This window comes from Chaetodon trifascialis, chromosome 19 (genome assembly GCF_039877785.1).
Source record: "Chaetodon trifascialis isolate fChaTrf1 chromosome 19, fChaTrf1.hap1, whole genome shotgun sequence".
In the NCBI taxonomy this organism is placed as follows: Eukaryota; Metazoa; Chordata; class Actinopteri; order Chaetodontiformes; family Chaetodontidae; genus Chaetodon; species Chaetodon trifascialis.
Genome location: NC_092074.1, coordinates 15368321 through 15384438, shown reverse-complemented (window position 1 = coordinate 15384438; position 16118 = coordinate 15368321). Strand labels below are relative to the sequence as shown.

Below are 16118 nucleotides of genomic sequence, written 5' to 3'. Positions count from 1 at the left end.
ACAGTTTCAGGGATGCAACAATATGAGACTTAAAGTCATGTAGATTATACAGCATATCTTATCTACCATGTCTCCTATGCTCTGTGCCTTCCCTGTCTTTTCCACAGGACATCCAGGGCGAAGTACCGTCTCACTTGCTCCGTCTAAAGGTGGATGCGGAGCGAAGTCGAGTGGCTGTGATCATACACGACTGCAGAGCAGAGTTGGACAGAGAAATGCAAACCCTGTCTAGGACCTACACCAGCGAGCGAGTGATCAAAGAGCACAGAGTGAGCCTCGGATTTGGTAGAAACATTAAACCAAGAGTGAGGTTAAAAGAAAGATAAAATCACTTAATGTCACCTTCATCAGTTCAACACTTCCTTCTCTCTTATCTCCAGACTTTTTTCAGGGAACGCAAACCTCTGACGTTGTGCGAGAAGAGGATTAGAAACATGGAGGATCTGTGTCATAAGTTGCCTGACAACGACCCGGCTTATCAAATGCTAGACTCTACCAGAAGGGTTGTAGAAGAGGTGACAGAGCAAATCAAGAGCACCCACCTTAAGCTGGAGCAGCACCCTGATAAATGGAAAGAGTGGAATGAAAGGTAAAGGTTGTGTCTAAAATGTTAAAGTCTGACATTTTTTTATCACTCCAAGGGGATTCAGAGTAATTGTTCCTTTTTCTAGGTTCTGTGAGCTTTCTGATTGGCTCTCATCTCAAAAGAGGCAAGTAAGGCTTTTGAGAGAGACAGCGAGAAATTCCCGCGATCAGGAGCAAGTTGATGCTGCTGTTCAGGTGAGCTAGCATGTTATATTTGCTGCTGTCGACTCAGAGTTTAGGTTATAATTCAGTACCCCTCAACCTCAGTAAACCTGCATTTCCTTTTTTGTGCTTCCATCATTTTCAGGCACTGCAGGAGGCGATAGATGCGAGAGAGGAGAGTCTGTTGTGGCTTAAGGGTCGTCTTGCTGGGCTTTCTGAGGTTAGCTCTGAGCTGGAGGTCCAGAGACAGAGAGCAGCTTTGGCCAAGCTCTCAACTGACCTGCGGGCACTCTTTTCTTCACTCTGTCAGGTACTCCAAGACATTCTGAATGCTAAAAATGTGTCTTATCTCTGGTATTTCCTCAACACATTATTTCTGTCTGATCCTTTGCCTCCCTCATTCACAGTGGGGTGAGGAGGGCTCTGCTATGTTCCAGTACGAGGAGCTGGGGGAGGAGGTGCGTGGTGCACTGGAGGAGGTTCTGACAGCGCAAAGGGAGGCTGAGGAGCAGACCAGCAGGATCCTGGATGCTGAGAGCCTGGAGGAGGCCAAACAACTCTACCTTATTCACCAGGTGCGTATAGTTCAGAAGTAGGAGGGAGGCAACATCTTACAGACACTTGATTTACAAAAGCATCCATCAGATTTTAGCAATTGAAACAAATTATTGTGTGGTTAAACTTAACAACTTCTAGTCTCCTCAATTTCTATTTTCTAATGTTTTACACACTGTTGTTTTATGTTCCAGAGTAAAATTCGTTTTAGTATTATGTCGTCATTCTGCTGCAAAAAGCAGATTTGTTTGTCATCTAACACGCGGTTTTCTTGTCCATGTGTTTATAATAGCAACACCGAAAGCGCCACCTTGCTAACAGGAGGGAGGCGGAGCTTCTGGTGTCCCACTGCCGCCAGCTGCAGAAAGGAGAGGGGCTCAGTCAGTCTCTGCAGGAGTTGGAGGGAGCTTTCAGGGAGGTCGACCATAAATCAGGGGCAAAGGAGCACAACCTGCAGGTAGACTGAGACTGGAGTTTTCCAACATGATATTTGCTTGTGTGAGTGATCATTGATCGGTCCATGCTGAACCTTAACCAGAGATATTGATTGTTATGCGGTATATTAATTTGGTTTGCGTCAGTTGTCCTGGGATTTGTTTTTACACTTCTATTACAGTCCTTGAATTGATCGGAAAATCTCCATAAAAATGTCTGAAATGCCTGAGTGCCGTACGTTCATTTTCAATGGGAACCACAGTAGTTAAAGGCCCAGTGTGTAGGATTTAGTGGTATATAGCAGTAAGGTTGCTGATTGCAACCAACTGAATCCCCCTCGCCTCACCCCTCCTTTCCCTGCTCCCTCTGTAGATATAAATTACATTAAATATTCTTTTTCAGGTGATGACGCACTGATGACAAAATATGTATGAATATTATATTCTGTTTCTGACATATTCTGCAGATAAATCCCTCATAAATCTCACACGCTGGTCCTCGTAATCAGTGCTCCAAAAATCAGGGATGATTAAATTAAGGCCAGAGATTATTTCGTTTCATGCAGTATTTTCTACATAAAACCTCACCCATCGACGTGACTCTGTTTCGCCATCATCTCAAGGCCACTCTGAGCTCCTGGCGGAATTTTGAAGCTGAGAGAGAAACGGTTTGGAGTTTCATCAGTAACACCAACAACGAGCTGCAAAAAGAACTTATTTTCAACAGCCTGGACAGCCTGAAAACTGAACTGGAGCATAACAAGGTGTGTATGTCCAGTGTGTGTATGTGTATGCTTATAGCGTACGCTCTGTAGTTGCTCATTTAATATATTGGCTTCTGTCTTATTTCTAGGAGCTCTTCGCAAAGGTTGAGGAGTATTCTGTGCAAGCAGATCTCCTCCTCGAAAAAGCATCGGACATTCAGCTCGGTCCAAAGAATCAGACTCTTCTTCTGCAGCAGGCCCAGTCCAGCAGAGAAGCAGTCGCACAACTTCAAGACCGCCTCAATAAGAAGTATGTCCCGCCCCAAGCCGACCGTCCCTTTACATTGTTATGGAGTCTGTTGTTACTTCATCAAACTTAAGTCATATTTTCAAGTTTGATGAGGTGTTTGTCTGTTGTTTGACCTGCTGTTTGCACACATGTACAATTCACATTCCTAGTGTACACCAACATATAGATACCGTATTTTTTGTTTGTGTCATCCAGTGTTGTCCAGCTGGAGATGATGTGCATGTGGTGGGAGCGCTTCAGCAGTGAATCAGAGGCCCTCTCTCTGTGGATCAATGAGAAGGAGAAGGAGCTGGAAGCTGTCAGCTCCACCTCCTTCTTAGATCGTCTGGACAAACACATGGGCACAGTGGAAGTATGTCACGCACAAAATCTCTTTTTGTTGTCTGGAGGAGGCGAGACCATTACCAACACTAACACTGACTGCACGCTGTATGTCTACAATTTTCAAACAACTCCTGAATAATTTTCTGATGTTCACAAATAAATATGCATCATCCACACATTTTTTTTTTAGTTGCTCCAAGTAAGATGAGTCAAAATTGCTGTCTAGCCAGTGTCTGTAATGTGCAGTATCAGTGTGCCTGAGGGTTTTTAAGATGAAGATAAAATAAGATGACATTTTAATCTAGCCCCAAGGGGAGATTGCAGCAAATACTATGATATAGAAAATAAATTGATCACATTGAAGAAAATATAACCAGACTTCAGCCTTGTCATGGAGGTCTGAAGAAAAAATGTCAAGGCAAATTTGGGATAACAGGTCTTGAAAAATCCTGGGGCAGCCGTCTGATTAGTTTGAACACACTTGCTTCCAGAAACAGCACAGTCAGTTTGTTTTTCCCTAAACAACTGTTTTATTTCTAGACCTCCATGAACCCGAGGACACACAACCTTTTTGGCAGATGAAGGAATTTATTGAATGTAAAACATAACATTGTCTTTATCAGGCAAATTAAGTGTCTAGAGAGAATCAGCAATGTATTACCAAGTCTTTTTTCTCTGCTGTTTTGTTCTGTCTCATTTATTGTATTTCTGCCTCCTGTGATTTTTCCTGACTATCGCTCCTCTGCTCTTGCATCCCCACAGGCTGTGGGGGAAGGTTTACAGGAGAGAAGAGCAGCCCTGGCTCGCATGGAGGCGGATTGTGAGGCTCTGTCGAGGTTTGTGACTCCTGGAGAGGCGGGACACATTCGGGCACGGCTTACGCAGATGAGGCGCTACTGGGAAGAGTTGAAGGGGAGAGTGGAGCAGCTGGGAGGACAGCTCAACCAGAGCGCCTCATACAGGCAGAGATACAACGATAACCTTGAACAGGTACACAGCAACACATAATGGATTAGTTTGCTGCTATTAGGATTTTGTAATTGAGGTTTTTGCAGTGCGAATGTGTTCATTTTTGCATAAGCGAAGTTTTCCCCTTTATCAGGTCAAGAAAACAATGAGTGACCTTAAAGAGAAGCTGGAGTCAGTCACATACTGTACATCGTCATCTGAGACCTACAAAAGCCTTCAGGATCATACGGTAAGAAAAAATGCACAAAGAATGCCTTAATGTTATATCACTATAGCTATATCTAATGTTTTGTTTGCCTTTCTTTTTTCAGTCTTGAGCCTTAAAATTATTATTTATTATTTGAGGTTAGGCCTTATTCTCCAGTATCATAATATGTTCCATAATTTAACAAAGCCTTAGTTGTCATGTTATTGTGACTTATGTTCAAGAGTTGACTTTGTAGCCATTGTGGTTAAAACTCCACAAGTATACATATATATTTATATATTCCTCCAGGAGGTCTGCCAGGCCGTTGAGCAGCTCAACCCCAGGCTGATGGCTCTGTCGTCGGCCATGAAGAGGCTTGGAGAGGGCAGCCAGCTGGAGGAAGAGGTGGCTAACCTCAAGAAGCAACAGGGAGAGTTTATGAGAAAGGCCACAGAAAAGCAATCTACATTAGAGAGCCTTCTATCACTGTGGCAAAGGTAAAGAAACTGTGGAACTATAGTGAAAAAATCTGACTACACCTGTATATTCATCTGAAGAAGAAGGTCAGTCTGTGTTAACCTCAAAATGTTTCCTTTGTGCAAGCTGTTGAAGGATTTTATTTATTGTACTGCACTCCTTTTTTTCTGTTTTTCCTGTCAACTTTGGCACCTCCTCACACACATATCTTACTCTGATTGTATAAACATTGCCATTTCCCCTTTTATTGTGCTTGTGCTCCTTCTGCTGAATCCTCATCTCTGTGCCAATTTCCTCTTTTATTCCCTGAACCATTCCCTCGTCGTAGTGTGATGGAGAGAAGCAAGATCTTGTCTCTGACTCAATCTGTCAGCCATCGCCTTTCTTTTCTAATAACATGCTTTTATTATCACTTGCTTTGATCACACAATAGACTTTCAGTTGAGCAATTATTCCTCATTCTTTCTCTCAGAGAAAAATAATGATCCAGTCACACAGTGCTAAAGCTTTGGTGCTAATTTTTTAGTATTTACCCAGCCAGCAAGTCAATTACATTTCTGCTGCTAAACTTCAGCTTGGTTTTTGTGCGTCTGTGTGTGTGTGTGGTTGTGTGTTCCTCTGTAGTCAACCTCATCTCCCCCCTGCAGGTGTATGTATGAGGGATTACTTAAAGCACTGGGTGCTACGTCGAGATATGGTGGCCCCATTATGACCCTGTCACTGATACTGAGGCTTGGTCAGATAAAAAATAACACACAGACGGTATCACTGTGTGTGTCATTGTGTGTACTTTAAGGTCACAGGCTGCTACTATAACTCTATTGTTAGATCAATATTTATTCATTTTAAGAATAGTGCTGCATGCATTGTATTTCGTTTGAATACATTTTCTTGTTTTTGTATCTACAGATTTGAAAAGGAGAGTTCATCCATGAAAAGCTGGCTGAACAGGTGTGAATCTGTTTGCTGCCCAGACACCAACCTGCTCTCTGCAGACAAAGTGAAGCTTAGGAATGAACTGTTAAACGTGCAGGTGAATCATTGCACTGCTCCCTGCATGTTGCTCACCAGTCGGTTTTATCTGGTTTAGGTTTTCTGCTACTTTTGTGTTGCATTATTTTACACAGGAGATGCAGAGGGAGACTCCATCCTATGAGGCTCTCCTCCAGGGTCTCGTGAATCTCGGGCTGTGTCTGTACCCCACAGCGCCTGAAGCTCGTATCCAGGAGCTCAGGGATGATCTCGCACAAATACAGGGGAGATGCACTTCTTTGAAGAACAGCATATCACGCAGGCAATTGACTTTTCATACATTATTATACTGAAGTCACATTTTATAACCTCTGAAATAATTGATTCAGCCCTTTTTATCAGCTTTTTTCCCCCAAAGTTGTTTGTTTTGTTTAAATATCCCCCTGTCGCATCTCATATTTTCATCTAATCCACATTTTCTTCCACCTTCCCTTCAGACTTGAGCTCCTGGAGCCTCAGTTGGAGCAGTTGGAGCAGTTTGATCAGGCACTGCTGACTCTGACCCAAAGGAGTGAAAACTTCCTGTCTGCCTTGAGAAGTTCTTCCCAGGTTGAAATTGCTGATCTTCAGGCTGCAATTACCCTGCTGAAGGTGTGAAATCAATAGTTTGCTGTCAGCACTGATGTCCATTATAGGATTCTGTTTACTAGAGCAATTGTAGTAAGCAATTTTATATTGATTGTTGTTGGAGCTTATTCAAATTTGTCTAATCAAACCATCTTGTTGTAGGAGCATGAGGTGCAGCTACAGACACATACATCGCTGAGAGAGACTCTCCAGCAAAGAGAGTCCTGCCTGCTTCGCTGCTCCACCCCAAAGGCCCAACAGCAGCTCCAGGGCTGGAGGGAGGACTGCCTACAACCCCTCAGTGAATCCCAGCGCCTCCTCCTCCTCCGTAAAGAGTGCCTGACTGAGCTGAAGACTTTTCTTGAGAAGCATGAAGCAGCAGCAAAGGCTGTGCGCCGTCTGCATGAGGCAGTGGAAGGCAGGGGAAGCTGGGACCGCTCCAAAGCTGAGGAGCTACATCGTGGGATAGGGGAAGTGGCTAAAGACGTGGCCAGGCTTGAAGCCGAGGCAGTTGGGCTAGATGGCCAACTAAGCAAAGCACACCTTTACCTGTGTGGGGCAGAGTGGCGGGGGTCCAAAGATGTGAGCCACCCTCAGGGAAGAACATCTTGCAGGGGGCAGGCGGTGGCTCTCACAGTGGCTTTGGAGGAGGTTCAGAGGGGAGTGGGATGGAGGCAGAGCGAAGCAGATGCTTTAGGGGCATTATGGAGCTCCTTCAGGGAGAGGAAGGAGGAGGTGATGAAGAATTTGAAAAAACTGGAGGATGAAGTGAGGCAAGAGGCGGCCAGAGAGAGCTCTGTACAGGCCTTCCAAAACAGGTATGTACACGGTAACCAGGATATCTCGAGCCTCTACATGTATTAGGATATGTGGTTCTAGCATAGTTGGTATCAGTCCTTTGTAAACATTGAAACATTCAAAAGGTCTTTTTCCCCCCATCCTAATCCTACCAGACACATATATCTTTTTTTTTTTTAAATCACCTTTTTGTTTTTAGATGAGCACATTAATAAGCAGCATGCCATCCATCCATCCATTTTCTATGCAGCTTATCCCTTTCGGGGTTGCGGGGGGGGGCCGGAGCCTATCTCGGCTGTCAACGGGCGAGAGGCAGGGTACACCCTGGACCGGTCGCCAGCCGATCGCAGGGCACATACACACACCATTCACACTCACACTCACACCTAGGGGCAATTTAGAGTCACCAATCAACCTAATGAGCATGTTTTTGGTCTGTGGGAGGAAGCCGGAGTGCCCAGAGAGAACCCACGCATGCACGGGAAGAACATGCACACTTCACACAGAAAGGCCCGACCCGGGAATCGAACCTGCGACCTTCTTGCTTTGAGGCACGCTGCCCCACCGTGCAGCCCTAAGCAGCATGCATATATGAAAAACTTTTCTCTTGCTTTTGACTGATCTTAAATAGCACCGCATCTCCATCATTTGAATTAAAAACCTGATTTTACTGTATTAATTTGACTTTGGAACATACAAGATGACAAGATAATGTTGTTATTGTGTGGCTGCAGTTTGAGACCAGATTTGATTCAGAGACCTAGCGTTCACTGTATCAAACTCCCCAGGGATGTACAGTACATGAATTATGCAAGACTATAGATGGACAAATCCATTTAAATTTGATCTCCTGAAAAATGAGATATATTATGTTGGAATCAGGCTAGTAATCCCCATTGTTTTCTTCTGCATCTATATCTCCCAGGTTGCGTTTCTTCGTCCAGCTGGAGGATGAGCTTCAGTCCCTGCAACACTCCCAACGCTGGTTAGAGGAGAAGGGAAGCCAGCTGGCCCAGAGAGACAGTGAGCTGGCTGGGGAGGCTCTCAGGGAGGTAGCACTGGTGAAGACAGCCTGGGAGAACGTCAAGACTCTGATCACCAATGGGTAAGGAGGGGGTGGACATCAGAGAGATTTTGACTTACTCATCTCATTTAAATTCCTTTGCTGTATTTGTGCTTGGCCCTACTTTGCAGAGTTTAGAGAGGCGTGGAGTTAAAAACACAACATTTGAACAGCATTTGCAGAATTTAGTTTTTCTTCCAGTATTCACTGCCAAGTGAAATGCCTTGACCATTGTCCTCTCTTTCCTCATGCAGTCAGGAACAAAGTGGAGTTGTGGTAGATCTTCTCCGCCAGTTCCACCACCTGAAGTTGATCCTCACCACCGTTTTGGAGAATGCTCAGGCTGTTGCTCACAATCTGCCAGACCACAACCACAACTCTCAGGAGGCCAAAAGGACTTTCATGAGAGTCAGTACCTAACTATCTTATAACTTCCCTGATGACTTGGATTACTTGAATTTTGTCACTGTCCTGTGAAAACCATGTATATCCAAAGCATCATCTTTACACAAGTTGGCCCATTTTCAGCCTTATGATGCATTTTTCTGATTATTCAATGTGTTTTATTTATTTTATTTATTTTTTAAGTAATTTTCTCAATCGCTGCACCATGTAATTCAGCAGTTATTGCAGTTTCAGACTAAAATGTGCACAGTTTTCATCCCCATCAGTCAGTGAGCTAAACCCTCATAAATAGATAAATTAAGTTCATCAATAAACCCCCTCCTCCCTTCCATTTTGTACAGTATCTCTCCCTCTAGTGGTGGTCTGCTATCAATCCCTCTGCACTAAACTCTGCCCCTACAGCATGAAACGGTCCAATCTGAGCTGAGAGAAAAACAGGAAGACATGGACCAGCTCATCAGCACAGCCGAGGACCTGCAGAGAGCACTGGAGAAGGTTCCCAACTCTGATGCATGCTCCATCCAGAGAGACATGGAGACGTTAAGAGACCAGTGGCTGGAGGTGAGTGGTACTCGCTAACACGTGCTATGCCATGCACCTTTTTCGGTAAAGAGGCCAAGCAGATAATACATTCACAACTGGTCAGACATGGTGCAATAATACTTTTAGTTTTGGAAAATGTATTAATCGTCCTCCACATCCTCCTCCTCCTCCTCCTGAATTTTCCAGAAACTGTTTATTTTACCGGGTTATGGAGCTGAAATATGACGATAATGAGTTTGTGCTGGAGTTTACTGCCAAAATCAATTACAACATCTACAGTACAGCTCTACCAAACACCTGCACCGCTCCCCTCTTGTAACGATATTTATTTCTGTCTGTTTTTCCCTTTTTTCCATTTTCTCCTCTTGTGGGATTTAGTTGGCTGCTCAGCTGTCACAAATGAGACAGAAATATAAACAAGTCTAGACACGTTATCTCCATAATGTCTCTCTCTCACTTCTCATCACCACATCTGTCAAACCAATTAAGTCCCATTTTCCTTCCATCTCCCAGTAAAGCATACTGTCCCTTGTTACAGAGAGAAAAAACTAAGCATAAGGAGGGAGAGAGATCCTACCTCGCTCTCCTGTTGATTGATATGTATTCTGTTTTGTAGTTAGATAGACTGCTGGTCTCTGTTCCTTCAGGTCTCAGAGAGAATACAAACCAACACAGAGAGACTGGGCTACTGTGTAGGCCTGTGGGACGACCTCAAGTCCATGGAGCAGGACATTGACCAGTGGGCCGCAAACTCCATCGCTGATCTCACCGACAGTGTCACCAATCTCAGTAATAAAGAGAGAACGGAAGCCCACCTTGCCACCTTTCAGGTCAGAGTACAATGGATAGTCTGCATGAAAGAGTTTCTGAAAGATGATGGTAGCGTAACATTCAGTGCGCAGTGGGTGTGATTTAATTGAAATGTCCTGCGCTTTTATCTACAGGCTGAGGTTGAGAAGAGGGAGCAGAGGCTGGATGCCCTGCTGGAGAGAGTTACAGAGCTGAAGGAGCGAGCGAAACTGCAGGAAACCCCGCTGCAAATGCAGGTGAATATGGTGTGCAAGAGAAATGTGAGAGGATTTTGGCTTATTATCATAGCAAAAGATTATTTTCTCCATTATCCTTCACGTCAAGGGTAATTACACATATAATGCACCCAGACAGTGTGTTTTAAGCGCTGTATTATTCAAGCGTTGAAAATAGAGGCAGATTGATAATACTACAGCTAGGTGTTTATATTTGATTGTAGTACAAATCTCTGTGATGTTGTTGTTTGTTTACTTAGATATATGAAGGTGATTGATATACAGTATGATATATGTACAGGAATATAAAAAGCACATGAAAGCACTCTGTTTGCAGTGTTGTTTATGTGGGATTTTGGTTGGATAGTGTTGCTAAATGTCTTTATTGAACCAGGTCGTGGAGTCAGACCTGAGGAAGAAAATAGCCCATGCGCAGGAGGTGTACAACCAGGCCAAACACACTCTGACCTACTTCAGTTTCCAGAAGCAGCGACTGGAGGACCTCATGTCCCAGATGGCCGAGCGGCTGAAGGCAGTTGAGGGTTCATTATCTGACCTCACTGAAGCCACTTCTCCTGAAGACATTGGTACAGTTAAGGTATGACACTATCATTTCCTTAAGTGTGATGCAGAAACACAATAATTCAAGAACTAAACATACTTTACAGCACATAGAAAAATGGTACTTACACCTGAAGGCACCATAAAGTTTTCCTCTACTTAAAACATCTCCCAGAGGGCATTGCTGCAGGTCACCTTGGACATATCTGCACTCATGTCTTCCCTATAATATTTTGTTACAAAGGTGATTCAGCCTGTGGGTGTATTTTCAGCAGCACTGAACGATCAAATGTTGCAGGAGTATTGTAGGAATAGTACAGGCAGCAGTGTGTCTCAATGATCCTCTTGCTCTCCTGTGACTACATGTTATTACTTGTAACTTTCATCATGAAGGTGACACTACTGTTTAGAATATACGTATAGAGTGCATACTTGTTTTGGAAGAACATTTACTTTTGCATGTGGGGTGGCGAGACCTGGCATTAAAATAACTACATCCCTGCAAAAGAAAAGGTAAAAACTACTAGCTTTTTACATTTCTACCATAAGCGACCAGGTTAGGGTAACTTGGTTAACTCGTACGATGGGGATTTTGAGATCGGTAACAGGCAGATTCACAGGCACATTCTATATCTGGTGAGTCTGACTGCGTAGCTACATAACAGCATCCTTTGAGCAGACAGTAATTCTAGCTGTAGGATACAATATGCCACCACCCTGTAGCCTTAATTATAAGTATACATGACGTCTTGTCTTCTTATTCCTCACTGCTTTTTTATCTACAGGACCTGCAGAGCATTGTGCAGCAGCAGAGGGCAGACATGGACTCGGCTAGAGATGCTCTGAGTGCCCTGTGCAGGTCTCATCCCTCACAGGAGCTGTCGTGCCTCTCTGCTGACCTCACCTCCATTGCCAAGCGGACAGAGGCTGTTGCTCAGCGCTGCGCCAAGACCAGGGGCAACCTGCAAGACGGGCTACAGCTTCACTTCAACGGTAAGAGATATGAATGTGTACCTAAGTTTTGATTTTGTGGCATTAGATTAGTCTCTATATTTACAAAATTATTTCTTAGAGAGCTTTGTTTTTCGTTACCTGCATCAAATACATCAATCGATTTATGGAGCAATAACAGCGCTCAGGTAGTGACCATGACTTCTTCCCTTGTAAGGAGAAATAAACATTTTACTAGCACTTAAAAGCTAATAATCACCCAATCAAACAGTGCACAACTACATGATGCAATGTCATTTGTTCATGTTAGTGGTGCAACAGATTTAGTGTTGATTATCCTACATTTCTCCCCAGAGCACACTCAATCCGCCCACTACAACTCACACTCCATTGACACACATTGTCTGGTACACCGGTGCGCTCTCGTTGCTCAGACACACACCTGTGCCTCGGAGAGTAATGTCGCTCTCGTCACATCTGCTCTCGAGGGAGTCATTTTGGGCTTGTTGGCAAGGCAACCCAGTGCTGCACAGCATGGACACGCCCACACTTACCCATCTGCAGCAACACATCGCCTCTTCTCGCTCTCCTCCTTCGGGTTTCTTCACTACTTAAATTATCTTTGCCTTTATTTCACCACACACCAGTTTTCCTCAACTTGTCACCGTGTAATTCTTTTGATTTTAGTCTACCTGTTCTGTCTGTTCCTCGAAGCAGAGCTCGTCCAGGACTTCCACTCCTGGCTCGCAGAGTTGAAGTTGGAGGTGAAAGAGTGTTCCAGTCAATCAGGAGATGTTGCCATCCTTGGAAGCAAGTTGCAAAGACTAAAGGTACTGTTATGTGTCATGTGTTTATTCTGTATTTCTCATGGTGCTGGTGTGTAAACTGAAGGCATGTTCAGGTCACGTCATGTCTCAGGTCAGTAACTTCACTTGTTGATACTGGCATGCTTTTAAACACCAAAATGATTTTAGAATGATATTGAACAATTATTTCATACTTTCCACATAATTTACCATAAAAGGTCATGATAAATAATGGCTCCTTTTTTCTTAAAATTAGCAGGGACATATCCGTTTTTATTAGCAACATTTTCCTATTCCTACATTCACAGGTGTCATTCGAACGGACATCAGAGGGTGAGGAGCGTCTCTCTCGGGTTTGTGAGGAAGCCGAGAGGCTCCAGCTCCACCTGCCTAAAGCTGGAGCAGCACAGGTCCAAGAATATCACTCCTCCTGTCAGAGAAAGTGGAGGACTTACCTGGACAGCTGCTCTCAGAGCCAGCATGACTTGGAAGAGAGTATTGACCTTCTGAAAAAGTAAATTATCCCTCTTGTTGTGACATGTATTTATGCAAAGGAATTTTTATTAATTTGCAACGTGCCTGTCCTCCCCCTTCCCCTGTCCTCCACAGTTTTAATGGCTGTGTGAAGGGTATGAGAGACTGGTTGAACCAGATGGATCTCAGCCTCAAGAGCGAGCCTGTTCTTGGGGCAGAGAGCCAGCAAGGAGCCTCAGACGCCGCAGAAGAGCTGGAGAGGATTGAAAACCTCCATCAGGGACTGCTTACAAGAAGGTGTGTTTATGTGGGTGTGTGAGACCATATGTTATAGATACAACAGAATGGGCAATAACATCATTGTTATATCATTGTCTCTTACAAGGGACTCCATCGAGCGTCTCTGCCAGGAGGCCCAGTCTCTGTCTGAAGCAGGCCGGGGGTCGGGAGGAGAGGTCAGAGTAACAGGCCAGATCCAGATGGAGCACCAGGCTCTGCTTAAGGCAGCCAGGGAGAGGCTGCGAGCATGCCAAGAGAGCCAGGCCTTTGGAGAGACCCTCCAAGGGGTGTGGGCCTGGTTGGAGGAGATCCAGGAGAGGCTGGGTACAGTAGACAGCACCATGGGGACCAAAGAGCAGTTAGAGCAGAGACTGGAGACTGTGCAGGTATGAAGGTGTTTTGGCTAGTAGACTTTACATATCTGTAATTTGCATGAAGGGATTGTTGGACTCCAAGACTGTACACATTCATATTGTTCTTTACCTCATCAATTCACTCAGATCAAGCTGTTTTTGGACAGACTTCAATTGAAGCGTACAGTTCCTCTAAGATACACAAGAGGGGGCTATTTGCTTGAGAAAGTTCTCATCTAACAGTCTGGTTTTTCAATCCAGTTCACTCTGACCCCGCTCTGTTTGCACAGGACATCCTGCTTTTGAAAGGGGAGGGTGAGGTCAAGCTGAATATGGCGATGGGTAAGGGTGAGTTGGCCCTGCGGAGCTATGGAGCCGCTGGACAGGAAGTGGTCCGGTCTCAGCTACAGGAATTGGAGGATGCCTGGGCCACGCTGCTTGTGACTGCCATGAGCTGCCACAGGTAGACTGCTCGCCTTGATCCATAACCTGAATTATAATGAGCAGTTAAAGCCATTTCTACAGCAGAATTGGTGTTAAGGTGCTCTTACCTTTGACCTATATTCTGTCATCATGTCATAGTAAGATAAGATAAGATGAAATAAAACTTTATTGATCCCACGCCATGGAAATTAAGTTGTTACAGCCAGCAAAGTGTTAAAAATCAAAAACAGTTGCATAGAAGGGTCAAGATAAAGAGGACACAGAATAAAGAATAAAAAATCAACTATGTATATGTACATTATGTACCGATTATAAAAATACTACTGCCCATAAAAAGACTATTTCCAATATTCTTATGAAAAAACTACCAATGCCATATGTTGAATTGCAAAATCTGTTGCATAAAAAAACATCAAACAAGTCTTTGTATGTGTACAGTATGTACAGTGTATAAAAATGCTGCTGCCAACATGGATAATAAATACAGTGTTTGTACCATTGTACAGTTAAAAGATGTAATGGTATTAGCATTGATAACAGTAGTGCAAAAAAAAAAACACCACACTACAGTGCTACATTCACTGATGCTGGAGTTAAAGAGTCTGACAGATGCTGGGATGAAGGACCTGCGGTAGAGTTTTTTTTCTTACACAACGGATGCAGCAGTCTGTTACTGAAGGAGCTGCTTAAGCCTCCCACTGCTTCATGCAGGGGGTGGGATGGGCTGTCCATGATCGATGTCAGCCTGGCTAACATCCTCCTCTCACCCACCTCCTCGACGGTGTTTAGAGGGCAGTCCAGGACAGAGCCAGCTCTCCTGACCCGTTTGTGTAGTCTTTTTACGAAAGATTGAAGTAACTGCATTTATAGAATATGGAGAAACTGCAGTGAACAGCAAACAAAAATTTCAGTCAACCATTCTTGATATTTGCTTATTTAATGTGCCATTAAAACATTTACCTTTGTGGACATTTTAGAGGCCGTTTACCTGTGTGCCAAAAAACTCTCTGTCTTGGGAACAGGTTATTTTCATCATGATCGATTGATGTCTCAATCCCATTAATTACTATTAGGTTAAATACATAATGAGAAATATTTGTCTCCTTTTGTAACTCTGATTGATGTATCTGATTTAGTGTGTTCTTTTCTGTGTGTGTGTGTGTGTGTGTGTGTGTGTGTGTGTGTGTGTGTGTGTGTGTGTGTGTGTGTGTGTGTGTGTGTGTGTATGTGTAATTGAGCAATTACGGCCCCTCCTAGAAAAAATTGATCTCATTAGGGACTAAATGGTGGATGGCAAACAGTGGGTCACACATGGGGTGTGTTTGGGTTTTAAGGGGAAAGGGATAACAGGAGGCGAGGGGTAGCAGGTGAAACAGAGATGTGTGTGTGAGTGTGCGGATATTGGCGTTATTTGTACATGCAGGGGTAACAGATGGCAAGGAAAATTGTGGGTGTGTATCTGTGTCCGTGTGTGTTTGAACTACCCTATAATGGGGACAAAGGCACTAAGCCAGCAGTACAGGCAATTTATATTTCCTGGCTGTATCATGGGTATGAAACATATACCTGTGTGTTTTGTCTTAAGCATTATATGTACAGAATTTCAGTACCACAATTATCAGGTTTAAGTTTAAGGTACCAATTGGATTACTCAGAAAAAAGGAAATACTATTACCACTTTTTACTAACTTATACTTTACACTAGTTATACATCACCAAATGCTTGATATTGCTTGCTGATCAAAGTATCAAAGTGATCGTCTTCCCTGCAGTCGTTTAGAGTGGACCGTGTCACAGTGGGGAGGATACCTGGAGGGTGCTGCCCAGCTGCGGTGCTGGATGGAGGCTGTTGAGCGGGAGGTGTGTGCCCCTCTCACTCCCCAGCCAGGGCCCAGAGAAAAGGCCTCCCAGCTAGAGAGACTCAGAGCCCTGTTGGCTGACCTGGAAGACCACCAGGTGGCGCTGTCCAGTCTGGAAGAAAAAGCCAGAGAACTGTTCAAGAAGACTGGTGATGCCAGCTTTAACCACGGCGCCCGTACCCAGCTGCAGGCTCAGTTTGATGACCTCACAGCCTTGGTGGAGGTACGATTTTCAGTAATATTGTGAACCG

At 44.2% G+C, this 16118-nt stretch overlaps 1 protein-coding gene across 1 annotated transcript in view; it reads left to right on the top strand.

Moving 5' to 3' along the window:
- syne1a (spectrin repeat containing, nuclear envelope 1a) overlaps positions 1-16118 on the top strand; it is a 113547-nt gene that overhangs the window by 22168 nt on the left and 75261 nt on the right. The window contains exons 25-53 of the mRNA XM_070986882.1: positions 108-269; positions 381-589; positions 672-780; positions 893-1057; positions 1155-1322; positions 1595-1759; positions 2360-2500; positions 2590-2750; positions 2946-3102; positions 3837-4064; positions 4177-4272; positions 4540-4727; positions 5617-5740; positions 5835-6001; positions 6177-6330; positions 6469-7124; positions 8030-8209; positions 8422-8575; positions 8975-9133; positions 9763-9945; positions 10060-10161; positions 10535-10738; positions 11487-11694; positions 12370-12482; positions 12767-12972; positions 13068-13229; positions 13318-13597; positions 13855-14027; positions 15781-16090. Coding sequence (XP_070842983.1) covers positions 108-269; positions 381-589; positions 672-780; positions 893-1057; positions 1155-1322; positions 1595-1759; positions 2360-2500; positions 2590-2750; positions 2946-3102; positions 3837-4064; positions 4177-4272; positions 4540-4727; positions 5617-5740; positions 5835-6001; positions 6177-6330; positions 6469-7124; positions 8030-8209; positions 8422-8575; positions 8975-9133; positions 9763-9945; positions 10060-10161; positions 10535-10738; positions 11487-11694; positions 12370-12482; positions 12767-12972; positions 13068-13229; positions 13318-13597; positions 13855-14027; positions 15781-16090 — 5484 coding nt within the window. The remainder of the gene's footprint in view (positions 1-107; positions 270-380; positions 590-671; positions 781-892; positions 1058-1154; positions 1323-1594; positions 1760-2359; positions 2501-2589; positions 2751-2945; positions 3103-3836; positions 4065-4176; positions 4273-4539; positions 4728-5616; positions 5741-5834; positions 6002-6176; positions 6331-6468; positions 7125-8029; positions 8210-8421; positions 8576-8974; positions 9134-9762; positions 9946-10059; positions 10162-10534; positions 10739-11486; positions 11695-12369; positions 12483-12766; positions 12973-13067; positions 13230-13317; positions 13598-13854; positions 14028-15780; positions 16091-16118) is intronic.